The following is a 26,545-nucleotide window of genomic DNA, read 5'->3' on the forward strand; positions in this document are numbered from 1 at the left end:
AGTCGGACCTAGCATATTTCGGACGTTGCTATGCACGTTAGTTTTAGATAGAAAATACTATTTACCCTTTTCGCATACAGTTGTGCAGATGTTGTCTATTTAATGATATACTGTTTAATGTATGGAATACCCCCCCCCCCCCCTCGATGATTATAAATCATAAAGTTTTCAAACCTGAGCATTGTCAATGTTCTGTCAAAATTAACAGAATATGTACAGCTGAGCAACATTAATCTCAGACTAATGTCTGATTAGCGCAGTGGTTGGCTCACCTGAATCACGCATAGGTCAGCCCAGTTGACCACACCATAATTGAATATGTGTCAGAACAAAAACAGATAGCTTGTAATTATAATTGATTAATGCTTTATTTTATTTGTTTGCAACAATTTGGAACCTTTTTGTTTGAGGATTGTATAAGCCCAGTGTTTTATTACCCCTTTGTTCAGCACAAAAATGAAATAAGTACCTTGGTGACGTATTTGCATTTAAACTCTGGATTTAAATGACGATACGTCAGACGAGAAGTATTTTGGATTGTGTATTTGTCATGCATAATTTAAATTTCCATAGGAATAAAATAACTCACTGCGACAGGATTATGGTTTTGTTAAGGTAAGCATTTAATATTAATATTATTTAAAATAGTGTGGTTTTAAATAAATTTTGAGAAAGGAAAGGAAAAAAACAGAAAATGGAAGCGCGTATCGTTGTAACTTTAATGTTTTAAGCATTGGATTAAAGTTTAAATTTAGGTAAGCTTAATTAAGTTGTTTATGTCTCATTTGCACTTGTATGTTATGAAATGTGTATCTTGTGTAACTTAATTTAATTTAAACTCTGGATTGTAATGACAACAAGTCGTATGTGTTATTTTATTTAACAGTAAAATATTTTTTAAAGCATCAAAAGAATCCAAAAGTTTTTTCGATTGAATTTTTGTCATGCATAATTTTATCTTCCATAGGAATAAAATAGTTCGCTGCGACAGGATTACGGTTCCCTAAGTCATGTTTTGGTAAGAATGGTTGGCATTTGATACAAATGTTATTAAAAAAAATTGTGGTTTTTTAATAAAGTTTGAGAAAGGGAAGGAATAACAGAAAATGGAAGTTCATATTTTGTAACTTTATTGTTTTAAGTAATGGATTAAAGTTACAATTGATGTAAGTGTGTCGTTAATACGATTTCTTCGCTCTCGTATAGTATGAAATACATATCTCGAGTAACACAATTTCACGTTAACTCTGGATTTTAATTACAACAAGTCAGATGTGTTATTTTATTCAACAGTAAAATATTTGTTAAAGCATCGATAGAATCCAACATTATTTCAGATTGCGTGTTTGTCATGCATAATTTAAACTTCAATAGGATTAAAAAAACTCGCTGCGACAGGGTTACGGTTTCGTAAATCATGTTTTGGATCAGAATGGTTAGCATTCTATATACAAATGTTTGCTTCCAATATGACGACACTTCTTATAGCACGTGGGCAAAACATGCACACTTTCCATGCGTGGCAAATACTGTGTTATGATTTGAGAACTCATTTCTGCCAGGTAGACTCCACGACGGAGAGAAGCTATGGGTAGACTGGCTAGATTTTCAAAATAGTTGGCAGAATTCACATGTTTGAGATATGCTCCAGGTTTATTCTTATATGTGTTTATGCTCTTTTGTATTGTGCTGTGTTGTACTGTTTTGGCAATTGGTCATTTGCCTTAAATAAAGGACCAACTAATTATTTATGATGAGAATGCAATACTGCTCCAGCAGCTGGAGTTTCACTTCTTTATAATGGGACAGACTGGTAAGCTTTTTATACAAATTTTATTACAAAATAGTGTGGTTTTAAATACATTTTGAGAAAGGGCAGGAAAAACATAAAATGGAAGTTCATATAGTTGTAACTTTATTGTTTTAAGCATTGGAATTAACATAAAATTGAGGTTAGCGTGTCGTTAATACTAAATTGAGTTTTCATGACTCATTCGCTCTCGAATAGTATGAAATACATATCTCGTGTAACATAATTTCATTTAAACTCTGGATTTTAATAACCAAAAGTCGGATGTGTTATTTTATTTAACAGTAAAATATAATTGTTTAACTTAAAATTGAGGTAAGCGTGTCGTTAATACTAAATTTAGTTTTTTATGACTCCTTTGCATTCCTATAGTATGAAATACATATCTCGTGTAATATAATTTCATTTAAACTCTGAATTTTAATAACGACACTTCGGATGTGTTATTTTATTTAAACGTAAAATATTTTTATAAAGCATCAAAAGAATCCAAACGTATTTCCGATTGTATTGTATTCTTGCCATGCATAATTAAAACTTCTATAGAAATACAATAACTTGCTGCGACATCATTACGGTTTCGCAAATCGTGTTTTGGATCAGAATGGTAAGCATTCGATACAAATGTTATAGTCGATTATGGTACTGTTTGATTACACTGTATATACCATTAAGATAAAATAAAGATTTAAAACTATGCATACAAACACGTCAGTAATTTTGCTTTCTATGCTTTTCACGAATACCTTTAATGTGACAATTTGAATTTTAGACACTAGGCATGTAATTTTCATAAATACTTAATTTTCTCAGCATTCTATTACTCGTTATATAGAAAATAAACAATTTATTTTAAAAAAGGATAACATGATTAGTGTCCGAAGATTTAAAACCAAAGTTGCTAGGTACACACAATGTGGACAACAATTTGTGCAAAAATGTACTTCCATTTTCTTTTGCTGATGCTCATTATTAAATAACTATCCTCATATTATTTTTATCCAAAATAAAGCTTTGCCGCAACGGGTATCACATGTCTTTAAACAAAATTACAACTCACACACACACACAACTATTAATAACGCATCTTATGTAGATATCTGCCGAAACAACAAACCATATCTTTTCACAAAACAACGTTAACAACCATTGGTTACTTAGGTGAGCGACCCAGAGCCACCATGGCGCTCTTGTTTCAGAATTAGGAAAATATTTGAGGATTGAGATTTATAGATTCCACCATTCAAATATTTTGCATTACACCAATTCAAAGAGGATGCAAGAGATATGAGCATTTGTTTTAACAAAGCAACCAGATACAATGTTGATGGACCGTATCTAATTACACAATAGTTAAGATTTTAAATGTTTGGATGCAAGCATTACCACTGAATTACTCCAAGGCATACACAAGTTTGAGAAACATGTCTTGTATTATCAGTTGAATAATCAAGAATTCAAAGTCATTGAAAGTTATGACGATGGAAATCAGTCGTAGGCAATTACAACTAGCTGTTAGTTTCGATATTAAAATTAATTAAACAAGTATAAACCACCCAAGTTTGATCAACCAGGACCTATATGTTTAAAGACGTGCGTGTCAAATCACCCAGCATTGAATTGACATATTTATTATATTAATTTTCCGATTTAAATTGATAAAACAGTGTGTGTGGTTAGTTCTCTTGAAAAGCAGATTACATTGCTGTTATATTGAGTGTCATTATCTTGTCATGAATATTTTGTTTGCAAATGCTAATCTTGTTTAAAAATTGCGTGATAAATTGATGCACGGTAACCAGTAAAGATAACCAACTTTAGGCCAAACAAATACGTGTTAAGCTTTTTTTTAATTCACACTTCATAGATTTTACAATTTTTGCTTTGGTTTTTGATCAATGGCAAAACACTTATTTTATCAAAAATAATGTTTTCAGATTTAGGTTTTAATAATAGGTTTTTATGCAGTTAACTTAACATGTGTTTGAGGTCACTTTGTCAGATCGAAAACTAATTATATAACTCTGACCCTCAATTTGAAACTTAGCACATGTCTTTTGTGTTATCATTTGTGGGCTCTGACAAAGGCAAATAACTCTGACCCGTAATTTAGCAGATGTATTCCCTTTTCCTTCTTAGACAAGACCGGAAATTGCGTGCAACATTATATCTGTATGTCTACTACAGATATTAAAATAAAACTACATATTGGTTCAGTTGTTTTTAAAGCAATAACTTTGATGAGCATTGAAATGTGATTAAACCCGTGTGTTACTTAGAGAAAATTCAGTTAAGTAAGACGCAAATTGAAATTCATTTCAGGTCACCAAACAAGGTCCATAAATATGTTTACGCACAAAAACTCTTTGTATGAGGTTTACTTTTGGGCCCCTTTGTCCAAGGTCAGTGTTGCACTAAATAACTTTAGATAGCATGCAATAGAACGGTCTACTTTTTTAATCATCTACCAAAATTATTTTTCAATAAAAAAAGATATTATTATTAGTTGTTGCATTGGTGGAAAAAATATTATAATATAATAATATATTATTACTACGTCAAAGTAGAGAACAGACAATTGCTTATAGGTTTGATGACATTTAAACGTCCTCAAATTTTAAAGTGTATTGTTCACTTCCTACAAGTAGGCTGGATTTATTAGTGTGTCCCTTCAAGAGCTGTGAATCATAATGGTATGCAATTGACCGACTTATCTTATTGAAGTCCCTTCATTATTCAAATTTCAAGATTCAATATCACATCATTACAAAACAAATTTTAGAAATGTTTTTCTTTCAATCAAAAGTCTATCTGGTACACATTAAAGTCTGAATAAATGCCTTTAAACCTTGATGACGCTCGATATCGACCAAACTTTGTGTCACGTGATATAGCAGGTATAAAGTTTTCAAAGCTAATCTACATGGAGAGGTAGTTTAATGTAGCAAGTCATTTTCAGATTGTGCATGTTACATTGAGATTTAAAGACATCTGTTGTTGCACGGTGGGCGCTAGGCTATGAAAGTGACAACACATCTTTGTTACATTATGAAAGGAGTATAGATTTAGATTGCAGTCGAATACAAGTGCTTTATATTACTTTATTGACAATTTGTTAACAAAATGGCGACATATTCTGATCGGGTTACCTTCTTTTGTTGTGTATCATGCAAGGATAACAAGAATATTGAAAAGTATGCAGTGTATTACTGTGAAAAATGTGATGAGTGTTTTTGCAAGGAGTGCTGTAAGCAACATGATTTTTTATTAAGAAAACATATTAAGCACGACCGGGGAAATATGAAGAACTGGCCAGTTTCAAAGGAGTTGGAGGCTGTTTTAATAATGTGTGAAATACATACTCATAAACAGATTGAAATGTTCTGCAAAAACCACAGTCAGCTGTGCTGCTCAAAATGTGTTTCCTTTAGTCACAGGTATGTTAACATTAAACAATCCTCTAAAACCACATAATTTGAGGTATTCCTTATTTGTCAAACTAGTGATCTTCAGCTCGGGTCAATTTAATTTTCCAAGAATTAAAACGGTCCTATGGTTTAAACAGACGTAAATAGTCGAATTACTAAAAATGTACTCGTGTGTTAAACTGCAAGGTTATGTTGTATTGTGTTTACAAACATTTTGCTTATGACGCTTCTGGTTTAAAATTGGCTATGTACAGCAGTCTTATGGTGTTTAATAGATTTGTGGTAAGGTTTCAAATTAGGGCAAGCAGTTCATACAACGTAGGTAGTATGACACATTGTAGGGTGACTCTATAGGATTGTTAAAATAAACACAGTTTTGAATTCCTGGAGAATCCAAAATATGGTGATTTATAGCTCCCTTTATTAAAACTTTTGCGATTGCCTTATGTGTGTCGTCTTATGGCATCTAAAACTCAGTCACGGGGTCAAATTAAAGAGAAAGCTGATGAACACTTTATAAGTCACATTTATAGCCAAGTTTTCGTGAAACTTGTTCAGAAATTTTATCCCAATGATATCTCGGGCAAGCTTGAAACTGGGTCACATGGAGTTAAGAACTAGGTGACCATTTCATATTAAAGATAAAGCTTGTGAACACTGAAGAGTCCACATTCATTGAGTAATCATCATAAAACTAGTTTTGATCATTTATCCAAATACTTTTTCGGCTATGTTCAAAACTGGTTCATATTAGGTGATAAACTAGGCCACTAGGTCAAATAAACAAAAAAGTATGTGATATCTAGAGGCTACATTTAGTGTCAAATAATCATGCAACTTGTTGAGTACATCTGTCTGAATGATATTTCAGCTGAGTTTGAAAATGGGTCATGCAGAATTAAAAAAATAGGTCATAGGGTAATATCAAAGGAAAAGCTTTTGAACACTCAAGAAACTTCATGTATTGCCAAATCTATAGGAAAACTTGTTTAAGAACCTGTTCCATTTATAACTCAACCGAGATTTGGAACTGGGTAATATGGGGCTTAAACTAGGTCATCAAGTCAGATTGAAGAAGAAGCTTGTGAACACTCTATAGGCCACATGTATTGCCCAGTCTTATATATATATATATATATATATATATATATATATATATATATATATATAACCCAGTCTTCTTGAAGCATGGTCAGGACGTTTTGAGGGCTGAACGGAAAATTGTTGTAACTCACTTTTAATTTTACAATAGAGTGTGAAATCTTGTTTTTTACATTATTATACACCCACACACGAAGTTTAGGGGGTAATATAGGAGTGAGATTGTCAGTCGGTCTGTCGGTCCGTATTAAGTATCCGCTCTCTAATTTAAGTTGTTTTCATCCGATCTTCACTTAACTTGGTCAGATGTTAAATCTAGATGTTGTCTCTGTCAAGTTGGAATATGGATCATGCCGGGTCAAAAACTAGGTCACGGGGTCACTTAGTGCGTTTTAAACAATGAGCATGATGTCCGCTCTCTAATTCAAGTAGTTTTCATCGGAGCTTCACCAAACTTGGTCAGAAGTTGTATCTAGATGATGTCTAGGTCAAGTTCAAACATGGGTCATGGCAGGTAAAAAAGTAGGTTACGGGGTCACTTAGTGCGTTTTAAACATTGAGCATGGTGCCTGCTCTCTAATTCAGGTAGCGTTCATCCCATCTTCACCAAACTTGGTCAGAAGTTGTATCTAGATATGTCTAGTTGAAGTTGGAATATGGGTCATGCCGGTTCAAACACTTGGTCACGGGGTCAATTAGTGCGTTTTAAACATTGAGCATGGTGTCTGCTCTCTAATTAAAGTAGTTGTCATCTGATCTTCAAAAAACTTGGTCAGAAGTTTTATCTAGATGATCTTTAGGCCAAGTTCAAACATGGGCCATGCCATATAAAAAACTAGGTAACGGGGTCACTTAGTACCTTTTACACATTAAGCATTGTGTCCGCTCTCTAATTCAAGTAGTTTTCATCCGATCTTCACCACACTTGGTCAGAAGTTGTTTCTAGATGATGTGTAGGTCAAGTTCGGATATGGGCCATGCCGGGTCAAAAACTAGGTCACGGGGTCAATTAGTGCGTTTTAAACATTGAGCATGGTGTCTGCTGCTTTTGTGTAGACGACATGCAAAATAGTCTGTGTCAATGCGGCATGTGGGGGTTTTCATCACGTCTGTGACAGAGCTCTAGTTAAGTCTATTTTTAATAAAGTGTTTATCCAGTAAGTGGTAATTTTGCATTGTTTAACAGTTTGTGTTTTTTTTTTCTTTAAAAATCGGGTCCGGTAACCGGACCAATTCCCAATGGAAAAGAGTATATATATTTCACAAATGGGAGCTAAAAATTCCCAATGGAAGATTTCAAAACAAAAACAAATAGTTTTTTTAGATCTCAATATTTGTTTCATTTCCCAACCATATAAGTTCAATTTAAGTAAATATAATACTGGACAAACAATTTCCACAATTTCGAAGCATGTTTTAGCAAAACAGCAACAACAAAACAAATTTCCCAACTTTAGTTAAAACGCCGCGAATTTTCCCAATCCATAGGGACCCGGTCCTATTCCCAAATCGGTAAAAAAAAACTGTTTTACTATTGGAACTATTTCAAATGATTAAAAGATAATATTAGAAATTATATTTGATAGATTTTAAATTACAGAAGTTTTCCACTGAAAACTGTTCAAATTTCAGTATATAAATTAATGGTAAAATGTTGTAAATCAACTTACAACACTTTTCCGCTGTAATCTGTTCAAACTACAATATAAATATTAATGATTTTTTTTGTATGTGCAGCTTTACATTTAAATGTGTTTCACTGAAACTAAATAATGAGACATTGTTTATTGGAGGATTATCAACAATGTCTAGAAAACATGTTGTATGTTTATTAACTTCAACTATTACAACATACAAAATACAGAAAACAAAAAAAACAGCTACATAAAATTCATGTTATTGATATATACTTTCATAGTCCTACATATCCCTACTGGATATGAAACTGAAAATTGATATATAGTTATATATATAACTGATTTGTTATTAATGTATAAACCCAATACATACCTTATAACAACAAAGTTATACTTAAAATTATTACATTATGTATGATAATTATACAAATTAAATGCTATTGTAGAGCCATATTGTTTTATTGTGTGTATATGTTTTCAAATGTTTACACAACTAGATCAGTGTTAATGTTTAAAAACATGACACTTTATAAGAAAATATAATTAAGCATGGTATTATTGAACAAAGCACACATGAGCTTACCTCACATGCCCCCCCCCCCTTATTGAAACAATCTCATTTCATACATAACAAAAACCATCTCTGGTGTCTAAATCATGCATTGAAAATATAAATGTATTAAGTCTGCGCATGTAGTATATGCAACTTTCAAAACTTGTAGGAGTTATAAGTATTTGCTGAAGGTCAAAAGAATCACAAGCAAGTGATTGGTTGGATTGTGCATCCTTTTCTATCTTTTTTTTAATTAGCACGAGATATATTTTTTTTCTATATAATTTTTGCAATTTAACTCAATGCTTTCCCTTTGTTCTAAAGACACTTTTGTATGGCACGCATACATTGTGTGTATGTCAAACTGGTCTTTAATTGGGCTCTATAACGCAATGTTATATTCGGTGTTTAAAACTTTCAGATTAATTGGTATAGTTATAATGGACTACAAAAGCCAATTTAAATGAATTGTGCTTGTCCTAATGGAGTGAAATTATTTACTAAACATAATAATCACATGGATAATATACTCTTTGTTTAAACTATATGGAGCACCACTTTTATGAATATAAATACATCTCTAAAATAAATGTTGAAAACCTGAGATACCGAATATTAATGTCTTATAATTATGGCAATTTGTCGCGCACAGTTTGTATACTGCATATGCTTTATTTCTCACGTGTGTTGTCATTTTTGACCAGGTTTTCCGAAGTAAACAACTGGTAATTAGATTGGTGATTGTCGGCGGGCGGGCGGGCGGACGGAACAATTCTTCCAAGCGCAACTCCTCCTTCATTTCTCAAAGAATTTCAATGAAACTTTCACAAAATGATTGTAACCAAGTGCCCTGACGCATATTGACGGGATTTTATGATTCGGTCGAAATCAAAGTCGCCACGACTAAAAATAGATTGAATTTAAAACAAGGGGGGTAACTAGGAACGTACAGTTACAATGCACATGTTGAATTGTCTCCCTTTATCAGACTTTTTTTTTCAAATTGAAAACCTGGTTTTGTGACTATTTTGCCCCTTGTCTCTTTTTTACGTTTATCTGTTTTTGTTTGCCATGATGTGTGCTAAGTTAACGAAAGTATTGAGAACTTTAGCGTGTTTGTATTGCCTTTTTGTTTGTTTGGATGAACATACATTCTAAAGTTTATTTACTATAATGGTGCATTGTGCATGGACTGCTGTAATGGATAATTGTTTTATTTGTATATGTTATGTTAACTTAAATGTAATATTGTGTATTGAGAATGGACAAGTTAAATATTGTATCATACAACTGTCGAGGTTTAAATGATGTTTCGAAAAGAGCTGATGTTTTTACATATTAAAAAAGTCTAAATGCCCATATATATTGCTTACAGGATTTTCATTTCACTTCTTTAATGGAAAAACTAATTTACTCACATAAGAATGGTGAATGCTTTTAGTTTTGGCTCTTCCAATTCAAGAGGACTATGTATGAATAAAACAATTAATAATAAGAAGAAGTCGATGGAATTGTTATCTTCTGTAATCAATGATAAAAACCTAATAGACACTTTTAGAGTAATAAACGGTGATGTTAAATAATTCATCTTGTGAGAGCCTAACACTATCCAACAAGCCAGATTAGACTTCTTTTGAATAACTAATGATTTTAGTCAGAATATCAGGAAATCGGAATAACACGCAAGATACAAATCAGATCACTTCCCTATTACTTGGGAGTTGAATTTTAGCAATATAGAACACGGACATGGCCTGTGGAAAGTTAATACTTCGTTACTTTATGACCTTGCATATATTCAATTCATTAAACAAAAAATGAAGAAATTAAGCAGCAATATGTCTTAATTATGTATAACATTAACTATCTTAATATTATAGAAAATGACTTATGGCAACCATAAATGGAAATTAATGGAAATCAGAGCTAAAACCATATCATATTCGAGCTTCAAATCTTAAAGCAGAAAAGAAATATAATATTATATTTAAAAAAAAATTAAGACATTGAACACAAATTAACAAATGAAAACATTGAAGAGCTCAATCTTTTGCACCAAAAACTCTAAGGCATACGGAATTTGAAAATGAAAGGCGCTTTCATTAGAGCTAAGGCAAAGAGGATTGATGACGGCGAAAAAACATCAAAATATTTTTGTAACTTAGAAACACAATATGCATCTAGTAAAAACATCCATTTTATTGAAAACTTTGAAGGTCAACGGTTATTTGACAATAATGGCAATTTAAAAGAAACTGCCCAATTTCACAAAACATTATATACAAAAATGTTCAACGACTCGTACACTGTACATGATGACCTTAAAGGCATAAACACAATTAAATTAAGTACTGCACAATCTCAATCCTTAGAAGGCTTTCTAACTCTTAAGGAAATATCAATTTATTAAAAAAATATGAAGCCCAGGATCAGATGGCTTTACAGCATCATTTTTTTTTTGGAAATATTTAGGCCACTTTATAGTGAGAAGCCTCAACTAGTGTTTTACCTCTGGAACCATGTCAGTTACTCAAAAACAAAGTATACGTGTAATTACATATATACCTAAAGATAATAAACCCAGACATTTTCTGAAAAACCAAAAACCCATTAACACTTTTAAATGTCATTTACAAGCTTGCAGCTGGGACTATTGCTTACAGATAAAAACAATCCTTGATAGTCTTATTTCTAAAGATCAGACAGGATTTATTAAAGGCAGATATATTAGTAAGAAAACCATACTTTTATATGACATTATGCAATATTCAGAAGATAACAATATCTCTGGACTCTTGATTACCATCGACTTTGAAAAAGCATTCGATACCCTTGAGTTTGATTTTATAGAAAAAAACACTAGATTATTTTAATTTTGGTACAACATTGAACAAATGGATTGCACTATTCCTACATAAAACCTTGACGGCAATTCAAATCAATTTTATCAGAGTTTATTACCATTGAAAGAGGCTGCCGACAAGGAGATCAAATAAGTTCCTATACTATCAAACCTGAGAACAGCGGTCAGTCAAGGGAAATGACCAAAGTTGCCGTTGTCCAAAGGTGACCGTTGATTTCGGATAAAATTTTTTAGACGGTTGATTAGTTGGTAGTATTACTACGTAGTTACCCCACCCAGTCGTTTGCATACAGTGTGAAACAAAAGCTCATTGCCGATAACGAATCATAATAACATAATTAACTTACATTGAATAATACAGAATAATATCTTATCAATTGATTTAATTTCATATTGTTAAACTAAATAAATGACTTTATCAACGCTAGTATAATTGTTTACTCATGCATCTCGTTTGACGCCAGTAACGTCACGACCAAACAAGTCTAAAAAGCGGATTCGCTGTCATAAACCGATAGTACGTTCATTCAGTAAATCCGAGAGTTCGTATAACATTCATTTGAATGTGTTTTCTTTAAATAAAGATTGTCGCGTGTCATTAACGTCACGTCCTAACAATTATAAAAGCTGATTCATTGTCATAAACCGACAGTATGGTATAACCGTATCGTTCTAATTCAAAGAATTAGAAGCAAATATCATGTTAAAATATTTTGTTTGTTATAAAAGTTCCAATTCAGTGTACACTTGTCCTGAATAGACGATCACTAATACTTTTATCGCCTTATAACACCACTCGCCAGCTAAGTGTTGTTTTTAACACCTAATCAGCTATAGAGATTTATTGACTTCGTCACGCGCTCATGCTTTGTCGTTGTGAATACAGCCGATAATTGCTACTTATACACATTTTCATTGTCACGTGCACCTGTTTCGTTTATGTTCATAGTTATCGCGACTCGAAACCACTGACGCGTGATCGTTGTTTTAAGTTCAAACATGACCTCCGGTCATAGAACTATCACAAAGAATAACCGCTATCAGATGATTTACCCGCAAAATAGACGGACGCATCCTGTGCTGTGTTTTTTATTTTCGCAACTCGAGACGACTGACGCGTGACCGTTGTTTTCAGTTCAAACATGAATTTCGGAGTGGAATATAGTGGCCGTTGGCCGTTACGGACAAGTGACCGTTATTCTCAAGAATAAAATAGAGTGACCGTTGGCTGCAGGCAACCGTTATGTTCAGATCGCCGTTAAGTTAGTTTGACTGTATTTGTATTCTTAGTGCTGAAGGTTTGGCAATTACAATCACAAATAGTAATGCAATTAAAGGTGTAGTGATATAAAATATTGAATATGCTGACAATGCATCTCTCTTACTAGATGGTACCGATGTTTCCATCCATGCTACCCTAGATCTATTAAATCACTTTACCTTATGTTCTGGATTGAAAATCAATAATGACAACACAAATCTTATATGGATAAAAGTTTAGCATGCAATCAATACAAACTAAATAAGTTTTTGGAATATTATTTGATGTTGATTTAAAGAAAATGATAGAATTTAACGTCTCGAATAAACTTGAAAAGCTGCATATTATCATATTTGTTTGGAAAAGAAGAACGTTAACACCCCTAGGAAAGATAACTGTTATTAACTCACTATTACTTCCCCTTTTAACACACCTGTTAATAGCTCTTACTAGTCCAGGAGAAACAGTTTTCAAACAAACAAATAGCATGTTTTCAAATTTTGTATGCTAAAATTAAACAAACTATTGCTAGTAAATCATATGATGATGGAGGAGTTGCCATGACAGATATATGCTTTTCAAAAAACTATGAAAATGACATGGATAAGGAAAATTGTTTCAAGTAATGGAAAATGTTTCCGACTAGTATATTATATGTTTGATGTGAAAAAAATGTTTAATTTAGGAAAAAAATACAAAGACAAAATATGATAAGTTAACAAAATTGTTTTTGGAAAGATGTTCCTACATGTAACATTGAGTATATTAATAAACACAACGTCAGTGAATGTGAAGATATCCTTGATATGCCTTTTTTATACTCACAATTGTAAGAAAGGTATGAATATTATGTATAATAAAAATATTTATGATAGGGGAATGAGATATGTAAGGGATATACTGTGCACTTCTGGATAATTTTTTAAACAATCTGTATGAGAAAATCTCATTGGTGTTAAAATTAACAACCTATTTTTTGAAGTTTAATCAGAACTGTGAAGGAAGTTATCAGATTATCAGGACATCCATTTATAAAAAAGTCTCAAATACAATGTGCATATATATCATTTTACTTGCATAGCATAGTATCTGGGTACAATCAAAACAAACTTGTTTTAAATGTTTTAGCTATAATACAGATGTACACACTTGCCATTCAAAATGAAATACACTTTTTAATAACGTTTAATGGACAAAAGTGCATGTCCTGCTTGTATTATATCTAAGAGACACATGCACGCAGTGGTTCCAGACAATAATTGTTCACAAAATAATAGGCACCAAATCGTTGTTATTTAAACTGAACATTGTTCATGACAATTTATGTTCCTTCTGTTATGAACATGAAGAAACCGTATTACATAGATGCTGGGACTGCTTTTTTACAAAGATAATTGTAAATTATATTGTAGAATTTTTAAGGTCACATTATGTGCAAAAACCTACTGAGATTACATGTCAAACAATGTTATTTGGGTGTACAAGTATTAACATGACTAATATTAATGTTCTTATCCTAGAAATTAAAAATTATATATTTGTATGCAAGAGAAAGGGTCTATTACCTTCAATAATGGTGCTAAATAATTATCTTTGCGTAGCATGGGAAATTCAATCGAAAACAAAATATCAAGAAAAGAAAATACTAAACTGGTTAATTGTACAACTTTTTATAGATAAATAAAATAATCTTACTGTTGTTTGCTTAAAATAGTTAATACCATGGCCGTTTGATTAATGTTTATAATTGTTCAAACGTTTTATTTAAGTATATAATTGAAGTCCAAACATATTTCTTTCTTTTTTGTGTCATAACATGGCATTTGATTATACATCTGTGTGTGTGTGCGTGTGTATGTGCGTGCGTGTGTGTGTGTGTGTGTGCGTGCGTGCGTGTGCGTGCGTGCGTGTGTGTGTGTGTGTGTGTGTGTGTGTGTGCGTGCGTGCGTGCGTGTGTGTGAACTGCATGGTTGTGTCTATATAATGGAATTTCGATAAATTGGCAAAGTTACAGAAGTCACAATGTGTTCAGGGTAAAATTATTTGTATAAGGAATACATTTTTGTAACATTAACTTCAGGACTGATGTATTATATTTTAGAGTCTTTACGACAATAATGACATTCGACTTTGGGGAAAGATTCTTTAAATTTACTTAATAATATAAGTTGTGATCGACTTCTTACGTGTGGTCTGTTGTGATGTTTTCCACTGCTGCCTTCAGCAACAATACCCATGTTCATTTTTCTTAAGAGTTGTTTATATGAAATGGTCGGAAATTGAAAGGGTGGCAAGAAAAAATGATTTTCACACTTTCTTTGACATGATTTTTGTGTGGAAGATTGTATGAACAATATTTTTCTTTTTGGTTTCTGAAGCAATTTTTTGTGTAATTTTTGGGTTGCAAATTTTGAAATAAAATTTCTCTACTTATTGACATCAGAAAGTTGCTAGAATCCGTGAAATTGTTTATGTCTCTTAAAAGTTTTGATGACATTGATACCAGCATCTAGTATCACAGCCTGACTTTATTTCCCTAGCCTTTACGTGTTTTTCCATCTCAGTAGTGTATTCAAGCCCCTGATTTCGTCTCCTTTTCAGAAAATTATTCCAATTTCTTCTTCCCTCCCTCCCTACCAATGAATTATCCCCTATAGTTGCGGCCGATAGCACAGATGTATTTATAGTTAGTGCTTCATTGTTAGACACTACTGTGTTATGTTTATTAATTAAATGACTTAATGGAAGATCATCCTCATCAACATCCTTTAAGAGAGCATTATCAACATTAGTGTTTGCATTATTGATTACATTCACTTTAGTGTCAATACAGGTACTGTCACTAATTTGCTCATCATTTGTATCAGTAAATTCATTGAATGCACTTTCATCAATGAATTATAATAACTCTTCACTATCATTTATGATTTTTTAAAACATATTTCAGGTCATCCTGCTGCATACACTCATCATTATATTGGAAATGAGCCCGATTGTGCTGATGACAATCTAGATCAAATTCTTCATCATCATGATCATAATGATCAGTATTGTGTTTATCAAAATCATGTTAATTGCAATGATTATTAGGGTCACAAGCAGTATGGTGATTATCATCATGCCCATCAGTGTCACTAATATGATAATCATGATTATCTGTGTCACGAATATGACTGTTCTGATCATCTGTGTCACTAGCAGGATGGTCATGATCATCAGTGTCACACATATAATGATAATGATCATCAGTGTCACTAGCAGTTTGGTTATGATAATCAAAGCCATTAATAAAATGGATATGAGCATCAGAGTCACTAATAGGATGGTCATGATCATCCGTGTCACTAGCAATTGTTTAATATATTTATTTAAATGTTTAATAGTGTGGTGAGATGACAATACACCTGCCTCATTTGATGTTGGCATGCCATTCATGTAAACGGTTGTGGCGTCGAATAAAAATAGACCACTGCTGTCTTTAATTGCAAGAGAAGTGTAAAATGGTTCTCCGTTTCCCATAGTAAAGATAACATGGATTGATCCCCTTCAAGTAAATTTTTAAACGCCTTTTGGAGAGTATAAAATGTATGTTCCAAGCTAAAAGGGTTGCATCTAAGCTGTTTGGATATTTAAAGGAGCTATGCACATCAGATTCTGATTTATTTGGTTGGAAAATGCTTTACTGCCTTTCAAGGTTAAGCAATGTTAAGTTGAATGACATCATCATAATGCTATTACATCATTCAATTCATAAACACAATGAATGTGCAGTGCTAAGTGAGTACAGTTTTCCATTAACAAGTATCTACTTCGTAGGAAAAAAGATAATGGATTAATGTATGTAACTCATGTTACAATAGTTTTCCATTCACTGAATTAGGCCATCTAAGTTACAAAACTTTTGCAAAAACCATGTTTAAGGTATTTATTCAAAGAATATGGCAATACTAAATGAGTTACACATTGTTTCCGTTCAGCCCTCGCTTTGTCCAAATACTATTTTTGCTGACTTTGAAACTGGGTCACGTGGGTTTATACACTAGGCCACTAGATCATATTAAAGAAAAAATCTTGTCAACACTTAAGATGCCACATTTATTACAGTTCAATGTTCATTAAAATTAGTCAGAATGTGTGTTAGAATGATATTTTGCCATATTTAAAACTGGGTTATGTGGGATCAAAGACTTAGTTACAATGTCAAATTTAAGAAGAAGCTTAAACATTCCTTGTACTATTTTTCGAATAAATTTGTCAGAAATTAGGCCATTTTAATTTAGTGTGAGTTCAAAACGGAGTCATGTGTAGTTAAACAATGTGTAATCATAACACATTTAAGAAACAGTTTGTGAACATTCTAGATATAATCTGTATGTAAGATAGTGAGTAGATATGTCCCAAATATATCTTGGAGAAGTTGGAAACAGGGTCCTGTAGCGTCAAGATACGAGTTAGGTCCATTGAAATACATACTTGCCATGGGGTTAAGCAGTTTAACTTATATGGCTATAATAAACTAATCTGTAAACAGGACAACTCACCTGTTTGACCCACGTATCTTGCAACTTGTTGTGAACATTTCAAACTTGTTATGATATCTGAGTTGATTTTGAAAATGAGTGTGATTTGTTTTTAAACATGGATGGCAGTTGTTGGGCAGTTTTCCGTGTCAGTCCATTGTGAGACCTTTTGAACACTTCCTTCTTAGAACAGTTTAGTCTATGGTGAGTGCCTTCTTGTTAAATTATAATGCAGTCAATATTTTCTTTCAGAAAATGCCAAAAAATGAAACTTAGATCATCCAAGAAACAGCCAGCAGAGGTACAAGAATTGTTTGAGAAGCTTCTGATCAATATGAGAAAACTGAGGAATATGCAGAGTTGCTGTGAATCTGGAATCCAGGATCTGAAGAGTTCATACAAGGGGCAAGAACTCATGGTACAGAAAATGAACAACAAAATTAAATCCACTATGGACACAATCGTGAGGAGCACTTTAAAGAAAACGCCTAAAGTTGAGCAAAATAAAATCCACAAATTAATACATTCCACATTGTTTGATATAGAGAATATTACTTTGAATGAAGCAAAAAATAAACTAATAAGTATTGAAGCTTCACTGAAGACTGGTGTTGAAACATGCATTCGTTATCATCATGAATTAAAAGCAGTCCATGAACTCCTTCTATACAGCTGTCAACTATACACCAAGAAGAAACTCTGCTTTATAGCGAGCCGGAAATGCATGGACAAAATACAACAAGTAGAAACATACCTGGATGAAAACAGTCTAAAACTTGAATGTTCGGTATTAAACCATACCATACAAGAAACCGGGCATTATTTCTTAAAATTGTCTTGTCTGGGGGGGCTTGTAGAGGGTATGCCAGCTTACACTGACATTGAACAATACTTGTATAAACTGTCAAGTCTTGTGAGAGTTTTATGGCATAACCATGTGTTCACTGCCCAGGGGAAGTCTGAGCACACTGTGGCAATACCAAGTGATAATGCCACATGCACTATCACAGCCATCTGTGTCCTCCCAGGTGGACAGGTCCTAGTTGCAGACTGGAGTAATAATAAAGTCAAGCTTCTGAGCGACCAGTACCAGGTGGTGAGTCACTGGGATATGACGGCTGAACCATGGAGTATGTGTTTAATCACACTCAGTGAGGTTGCAGTGGCTGTGGATAATGAACGTAACACACATGAGGTCCAGTTTATCACAGTCACCCAGAGCCAGCTTGCTTTGAGCAGGAAGTTTCAATTACAACATGGATGTAGTGATATTGCCCACCACCAGGGTGAACTGTTTATCTGCTCTGGATCTGCACTGTTCAAGTACGCATTGAGTGGCAAACAAGTCTGCATACTCTATGAGGACAGATCAAATGAATGGACAGGTAAGAATAACCGTGGATTCATCCTGATAACATTCTTATTATTACAGGGGTTTTCTAGCAGATGTACTAGAGATGTACTGGTATGAAACCTAGGTAATTCTCGCGTGTATCGGTGCTATACACTGATCACGTAAAAGAACCAAGGGATCTATTCGCAAAGAGCTAGGGTTTCGCACCCGGATTCCTTGTGTCTCAATACGGTCTCTTCTGCTTGATGTCTCTTCAGCAAAATCAAAGGACCCCAATGGAAATAAGTGCTTGCACTTTCGTGGGTTATCCTTGATTGCAAGGTCAATATAAATACTTGCATAGCAATTTTGTAAAAAGGAATGTTGAGATATCGGGATTTTTTAGATCGATAAAACGGCAAATTTGGAATTGTTTATCAATTAAATGGACTGACAGGATTTTTGTTATCAACAAATATTGTCACATTAGGCCAGTACTTTGCCATTTTGGAAAATAAAATCAAATAAATTATAGTTATATACTTTGTTAGATGACTTTTAAATACAATAAGATATAACAAGGCTATTGCCAAGCATTGAAAGTCCCCTACCTACGCAGGATCCACCATTTTTAGCAATATATGTAGTTTATTTGTTGCCTTAGCAACCATAATTTTTGACATAGGAACACAATAAAATGACGTGCATAATCTTCATATTGCCATTTATCCATTTTTCAATGTTCATGAAAAGATATGAAGACCTATTTAAGTTATCGCAGGATCAACCATTTTCAGCAATATTTCTAGTCTATTTGCTACCATAGCAACCATAATTCTTGACATAGGAACAAAATAAAATGACATGCATAATCTCCATATTGCCATCTGTCCATGTTTCAAGTTTCATGTACAAATATTAACTCTTTAAGTTATCGCAGGATCCAGAAAGGTGTGACAGAATGACAGACACACATAGCGCAAACCATAAGTCCCTCTCCGGTTTCACTGGTTGGGGACTAAGAATCATTAGATACTTCTTTTCTAATTCAACACATATTTTTGTTTTGAAATTGGGAATATTTTTACAATATTGGTTTGGGATTGGTACCGTTTTAAGGCCTTTTTTACATAGCAGAAAACCCCATGATTTATAAAGTAATTGTTCATTAATTTAATTGCTACAGTAGCCAAACGAAGTTTCAGAAATATTGATTTATAAACATGAGTAATGAAGTATTTTGACTGTCGTTACATGACATGTCTAAAAATAGAAATTGAGTTCATTGGAAAGACACACGTTATGACCTTGTCTTCATTTTTGTGGTTGTTAAATTATTGTACATGTACAATATGTTTAATAATTTGAACAATTTCATAACACCACATAAAATATGTACCATTGTGGTTGTATTGTTTTATGAAGTGTTCAAAAGTATGTATTAATTAATTAAATTATTATATTAATTTAAACATTTTGCTGTTGTAATTGGTTCGGTAAGAATGTAGCTAGAAAATTGTCAATAACTGCTGTTTAAAATATTTTTTTTGTTATAAACACTTGAAAAACACAAATCACGTCGTAACACGGCACATGCACGAATTATGTCTGCTTTTTTGTAAATTTCACTCATGTCAGTACATAGATATCACATGTATACATGTGTGGGAAATCTATTCATGCTGCATAGTAACATAATATATATATATACGTGTTGATTGAACTGTGTAATTGTTTCAATCTGTTTAATTGTGCTACACTTCATTTCTAACTCACCAGTCACATTTCAGCTTGTCAAACTTCTACATAATAACACTGCTACTGAAGTTTAATGTCACACTTAACTATTACATTATTGGAATGTATGTATATATTTTAGATGTGTAAATGCCTATTTATAGCAACATATCCGTAATACAATATCACTGCAGTATGTTTTATAATAAGATTATTTAAAATGTACAGTAATTCAGTATATTGATGTTACTCTGTTTTGCAGTACACAGATGTGCTGTGAGTCCCACAGGGGACAAGCTGTACATCACCAGCTGGAACCCTGACAAGCTCCTCACCCTGGCCAGGGATGGAACACCCCTGGCTGCATACACAGACACAGAACTAGAGCACCCATATGGTCTTCATGTGACTCCTGCAGGCCAGGTGCTGGTCTGTGGATTGCTGTCCAACACTTTAGTGCAGGTGGACTCGGAGGGGAGGAGTAAGCTGGCCACTCTGGCTACAGAGATGGATGAAGTGTGGATACCAGCGTCAGTCTGCTAAGCAGCACAACATCTTCCATCCTTTTGGGACAAGTTGGGGACAACATCCTGGTGTTCGAAGTGGAACAGGGTGTTCATGTATGTATTAGTTGTTGTAATTAGTGATTCATATTTCAATGACATTTTGTTGTTGAGCATAGGAAAATTGTAGTGTATTATGTTACAATACAAAAGTGTATGTGAACTTGAAGATGCAAATAATTTATTTACATATATTTTAATTTGCTTGTACAATATGAAGTATTTTTTAGATTAGATCAAAAACATATTATGTTATTTTGTCATAACATTTGTGTCATTATTGTCTTTTAATTCAGAAGTTGTTGTTAAGTTTGCATGCAAACACACAGAATTTCAACTACACATTTAATGTTTGTAGATAGATGCACATGTACATAGCATTAAATTCTAAGTTTAGACATTCATTTCTATATATACCATGGCATGTTATAAATGTATATTGATGAATCCTTTTTTATCAGATATGAAATAGTTTTAGTAATCTTTTAGTCATCTTTGGAGGAATATATTTTGATGTTTTGAGTAATGTGTACAGAAAGTTAACACACTCATATTTCGCAAGCCTGTAAGCCCAATTTTTCTCCCTTGTTCTTGTCAGGTGCTCGACCAACACAGGAGGCCGTCCCGTCAACTCAGTCGTCAAAGTCAGTAGAGGTTGACAAGAACGAGGCAAAGGCTAAGACATCCAGCAACATTCTACCCAAGGTAAGTCTGCTTCCAGTCTGTTATTGAGTGTTTTTCAAAATACATATGTGCCTTGCTCTGGAAAATGGGATGGAATTGTTTGTGTAAAGTGTTTTCCCAGATAAGCCTGTGCTATGGAAGTCTCTTTTAAAAAAATCTGTCTATTCGGGAGGTGTTGTCCGTGTTGTGTGCGTGAAAGTTTTTTTATGGCTGTACAGGCTAATCAGGGACAACACGTAGTGCAACATTTATAAAGCCCTGTTTTTTCAGAATGAGGTTCAAAATAAGTCCGCCTGCACTCTGTTACACTGTTTCGGAACGTGATACAAGGTGAGTTTCGATCTGGGAAAAGGGGGCTTAATGCATTCAAAGTGCCATCCACAAATTAGCCTGTGTGGAGTGCACACAGTGTAATCAGGGATGATACTTTCTGCTTTTGAGGAATGTTTGGTTTAAAGGAAATTTCTTCTTAACAAAAATCAAGTCTTGGTGGAAAGTGTCGTCTCAAGTTAGCCTGTGAGGACTGCATAGGTTATTGTGGGATGACACTATACACATTCATTAAGCCAAGTTATCCCAGAGCAAGGCTCAAGTTAACTTTAAGTCTGTTTAAGAGTGGTATTTATTACTTCTGGGGCCGTATCCACACAGATCCTTAGGTATTTACTAAGTTATTTACTTAAGTTCGATAAATCACCTAAGGCAAGATTTTCCCTTAAATATTCAACCTCAAAATTCCTTAGGAAAAAGATAAGGTAAGTTTTTGTCTCGTGCTTATTTTTTCCTCAGTGAAACATAAATCGCCTAAGTAGTGACTCAAGTTTGTTGTCAGGGACATCCCCGGTTTCCCTGACATATAAATAGCATCACGATGACGTCATATCACATACCACGAGATTTCACGGCACACAAAAAAATGGCGGTTGTCGATATCCACAGAACATCGGTTGATTTATATTTTGCTTTTTAACACACTGTGCGTTTCAAACGGATTTTTAATGAAGTGAATAAAGGGAGTAACTTTTATAACATGCATACAATGCTCGTGAATTTAATTAGCATGAATGCAATGTTTTATTTGTCATTCCCTTCTGTCGGCGAATTGGGTTTTTTGGTGGATCTTAAAATAGCACTGACGCGAAACCGGATGTTTACAGCAGACGGCAACTGTCAAGACTGTCAAAATGGAAGAGAAAAAGAAGCGAAAACCTAATTTTTCTCTCCAAGATGCCATGTTATTGGCTCAAGTTATGGGAGAAACGCATCCCGTTTTATAGACTTGGGAGTGCCATTCCACAAGGTGCACAAGGCGAGATTTAGCAACCGTACGTGTAAAATTATTTAATTTTTTAATGTAGTTTTAGACACAAACGACATAATAATTTGTTTTACAATTTCAGAGAGCTGAATGGTAATAATATGTGAATAGAGCCATTGCATTATGTTACAAAATTGAAATGAACAATCAAATAAAAAAGACAAAACATATAAATGAATGTTTAAAAATAAGTAATTGTTCTAATGGATCTATCTGACATTTGATGCTTAATGTTAAATAAAATGTCATGAATAGAACCATCGTTTACAAATATTATTAATAAATCCGTGAATCACAGCAACTTGAGCATAATTCATTGTATATAATAAATAAAAAAGATGAATATGTATCATGTTTGTATGATAACAGGAATCAGTAAAGCAACCAAGAGGGCACTTAGGGTGACAGTTGCGGATTTCTTTAATGCCAGTGCCCGGTTCAAACGGGACCCAGCCATTTTGGAAAAAAATGGAAAATCTTCAACGAGATTGCCGGAATGCATACATGGACTACCAAAGCGAAATCTCATTGACAGGTTCTAATAACTTAAATGTTAAACTCATTGTTTACTAATTCCAACCAGACAATATAAACTTTTTATTTAACAATTCATTTTGATTGTGTGATTATGAATATTAACTATTTTACTGGTAACAGGACTGGTGCAAAACAGTTTTAAGCTTGTGTAATTTAAGTGTTCTAAGCACATTTACAGTGATGAAATTATTAAATGTCATAGAGCATTTATAGTACTTACATTCAGTAATATTTTGAAATTATTTCAGCTGAAAGATGTGTTTATTTTCATAAAATAATGTATTAATGTATACACATATATATGCTGAACTGTAATCAATAGGACGTGGTCCGATTGGAAAGACCCTGTCAGTGTTGACAGAGGCAGTAATAGATGTCATTGGGAAGCAGAGCGAAGCAGTTGTCGGTGCGGCAGGTGCTGCATATGACTCGACAATGGTCTCGCTTATCCAGTAAGATTCAAGAAAAATGTTTAAAATAAATCACTTCCCTGATTCTCAATGTACAGATCAATATGGACAATTAAAAACGAATGCTCATATATAAGACAAAACATTTGTTTGCATAAGTATATCGCTATGTTTTGCTCCTACACTTAAAGGGTCATATAGACAGTATTTCCCTATAAAAAATTGTACCTGTATAATTAAAAATAACACTTTATCCCATCTTCACAGCAGCCTAGAATTAGCACCAATGGAAAAAAAACTTCTTTATACCCACATTTTTCAATAAAGCAAACACCTGCTTTAAAAGATTGTTTGTGTTTTATTATAATTGTTATACAAAAAAGAGAAAATGACGGAATAAATAGAGTACTAGGTAAGTGTTGATATATGTTCTGTTTTTTTTTCAGTCCTGAACAGTCCGACCTGTATGACACTGAAGAACGGTGGATATTTCTTCTTGGAATTTTTATGTTAAAAATTCATTTATTATAATTAAACGGCAAAAACATGCTTTTCCGCTAAAATGGCCAAACTAAATAAGGATAGGTAGGCCGAAGAAAATTTGTATCCATTAAGCCTTTTATAGCTCGACTATTACATATTAAATACCAAGTTTAAAAAAACTAAATAGAAAATTAAGATTTTTATAAATTTTTTAAAATTAATTCAAATAAAAAATCATTTTCTTGTGGGTTAGTTAGTGGCAACAAACAGCTCATTTACTTTAAACACACAATTCACACCCAATACATGCAAATCACATCCAATACATGCAAATCACATCCAATTAAATAGCTAAGCCTAACCCATACAGTAGTTGTTCCTATTTATTTGCTATTAAATAGTTTATTTACTGCCCATGTTAATTAAGTATAAATTAGTTACCAACAATGTAAATAATATGTAACTAATACTGCAAAATTTTCGCGTCAGTGCATATATGTCTTATCAATACAAATTCCCATCTACCACTCAAATGCATTTTTTATTTGATTGTTGCTTCAGAACATCAAACTCGGATGGTCCAATCTTCAATGTAATGGATCTTATGCCAGTAGCACCTTCTCAAAGGTATGATACAATTTCAATACAAGAACGTAAAACATATTGCATAAAGCTGATCACGTCAGTGTTTTAAAGAAGGTAAATGACATATAAACAGTTAATCAATGCATTAAAACTATCATTACAGTTTGCATCAGTGATACATGCACATAATTGTATTAAAGCTCACTGATTTTATTTATTTTAAGTAATCTCATTATAAAATGACACGTTTACACAGTTTATACAGTTATTTTTACAATTTACAACATATTGTGTAACTATCACATTTTGTTGCAAAATCTATGGACAGAACTTTTATTTCAGAGTCCAATCATGTTCAACAACAACAACCAGTACAATGCCAAGGTATTATTATAACCTTAATAATCGATTTATATTGTTTTCAAGCCATAAGCAATGATCACTATTTATTAAATTATTTATTAAATTATTATAATTACATATTCTGTCACTTTCATTTGAATGCTGCTGCACTTTGATTGTATAATCCGTCCACGTGACCGGCTTTTTCATTTTCAATATCTATTGAAGTCATTTACACAATACACCTTACATTACACATTCCTGTCAGTAAATGCATGACAAAATATTGTAACTCAATAAGAAAATTCCATGACTTTGTGTAAACAAACAACTTTGATTAAATTGAAAACTTTAAATCGAAATGTCCTGAGATTTAAAGCATACATGAATAAGGTATGCATTAACTTTTTTCAGCCCAAATCAAGCGCACTGTTGCTGCTGTAATGGCTTTGAAATGAGAGCCTTTAAGAAGAGGAAACTTGATATGTAGATACAATTTTATGAGAGACAGCTTAAATTGTAAATGACCCATTAGTTAGTGTTTCTTCGTTAGTTTTTCAATTAACATTTTTGCAACAGTTTTTATGCCCCCGGATCGAATGATCGGGGATATATTGTTTTGGGCCTGTCTGTCATTCTGTCACTCTGTCATTCTGTCCCAAACTTTTGACCTTGGTCATAACTTTTGCAATATTGAACATAGCAACTTGATATTTGAATGCATGTGTATTTCATGGAGCTATGTTTTCTGGCCACAAAACCTATAACATAAGCTATGCTCCCTGGCCCTGAAACCAATAATATCAGCTATGTCACCCCAGCCACCAAATCTATATAATCAGCTATGTCTCATTCAGCACACATTTTTTAGACTTGTTTTGTCTTTTTTAGATGTAAATGAACACACATTTTTAAGACTTGTTTTGTCAATGTCCCCCGGCCCTGTAGCCTATATAATCAACTATGTCTCATTTAGCACACATTTTATGGACTTGTTTTATCCTTATCTGTATCAGATGTAATTAACAAAAAATGGAAGGGTATGTCAACAAGAATGGGAAGGGGATGTGGCTTATTTTTGTTCATTTAAATTTGTAATTTACAATCTAAATACTGTTCACATATAATATTACGGAAGCGAAGTCCATCTTCTGGACCACATGAATTCCGTCATTGCGAACAGGATCTTTCTGGCAGATCATCAACATCGGTACACCATGCAGCTTGGCAGATGTTGTGCAAAAACTGAACATGCAATGATCACCCTGTCACTTATGTTGAATTTCATGTCTGTCTTTGATGTGCCTGTTCAAAGTCCATCTTGCTTTAAATTGTTTCTCACATTTTTTCCCCACTTGAACATTTTCAGCGTTCTAGATA

The 26,545-nt window shown here is 33.2% G+C and overlaps 1 protein-coding gene across 2 annotated transcripts; it reads left to right on the forward strand.

The window, feature by feature from the left end:
- Positions 1-4,746: 4,746 nt before the first annotated feature.
- On the forward strand, positions 4,747-25,261 carry LOC127858357 (uncharacterized). Of its 2 annotated transcripts, XM_052395420.1 has the most exons (9): positions 4,747-5,247; positions 17,426-18,558; positions 20,506-20,863; positions 21,405-22,815; positions 23,178-23,343; positions 23,668-23,797; positions 24,202-24,237; positions 24,800-24,865; positions 25,166-25,261. In XM_052395420.1, the coding sequence occupies exons 1-3, from the start codon at positions 4,934-4,936 to the stop codon at positions 20,784-20,786; spliced, it is 1,728 nt and encodes a 575-aa protein (XP_052251380.1). In that variant the 5' UTR covers positions 4,747-4,933; the 3' UTR covers positions 20,787-20,863; positions 21,405-22,815; positions 23,178-23,343; positions 23,668-23,797; positions 24,202-24,237; positions 24,800-24,865; positions 25,166-25,261. The 2 variants fall into 2 exon arrangements, with proteins under 2 accessions (XP_052251380.1, XP_052251379.1); XM_052395419.1 differs by having other exon boundaries at positions 21,405-23,343.
- Positions 25,262-26,545: the final 1,284 nt, after the last annotated feature.

The sequence above is a fragment of the Dreissena polymorpha genome, chromosome 14 (assembly GCF_020536995.1).
Source record: "Dreissena polymorpha isolate Duluth1 chromosome 14, UMN_Dpol_1.0, whole genome shotgun sequence".
In the NCBI taxonomy this organism is placed as follows: Eukaryota; Metazoa; Mollusca; class Bivalvia; order Myida; family Dreissenidae; genus Dreissena; species Dreissena polymorpha.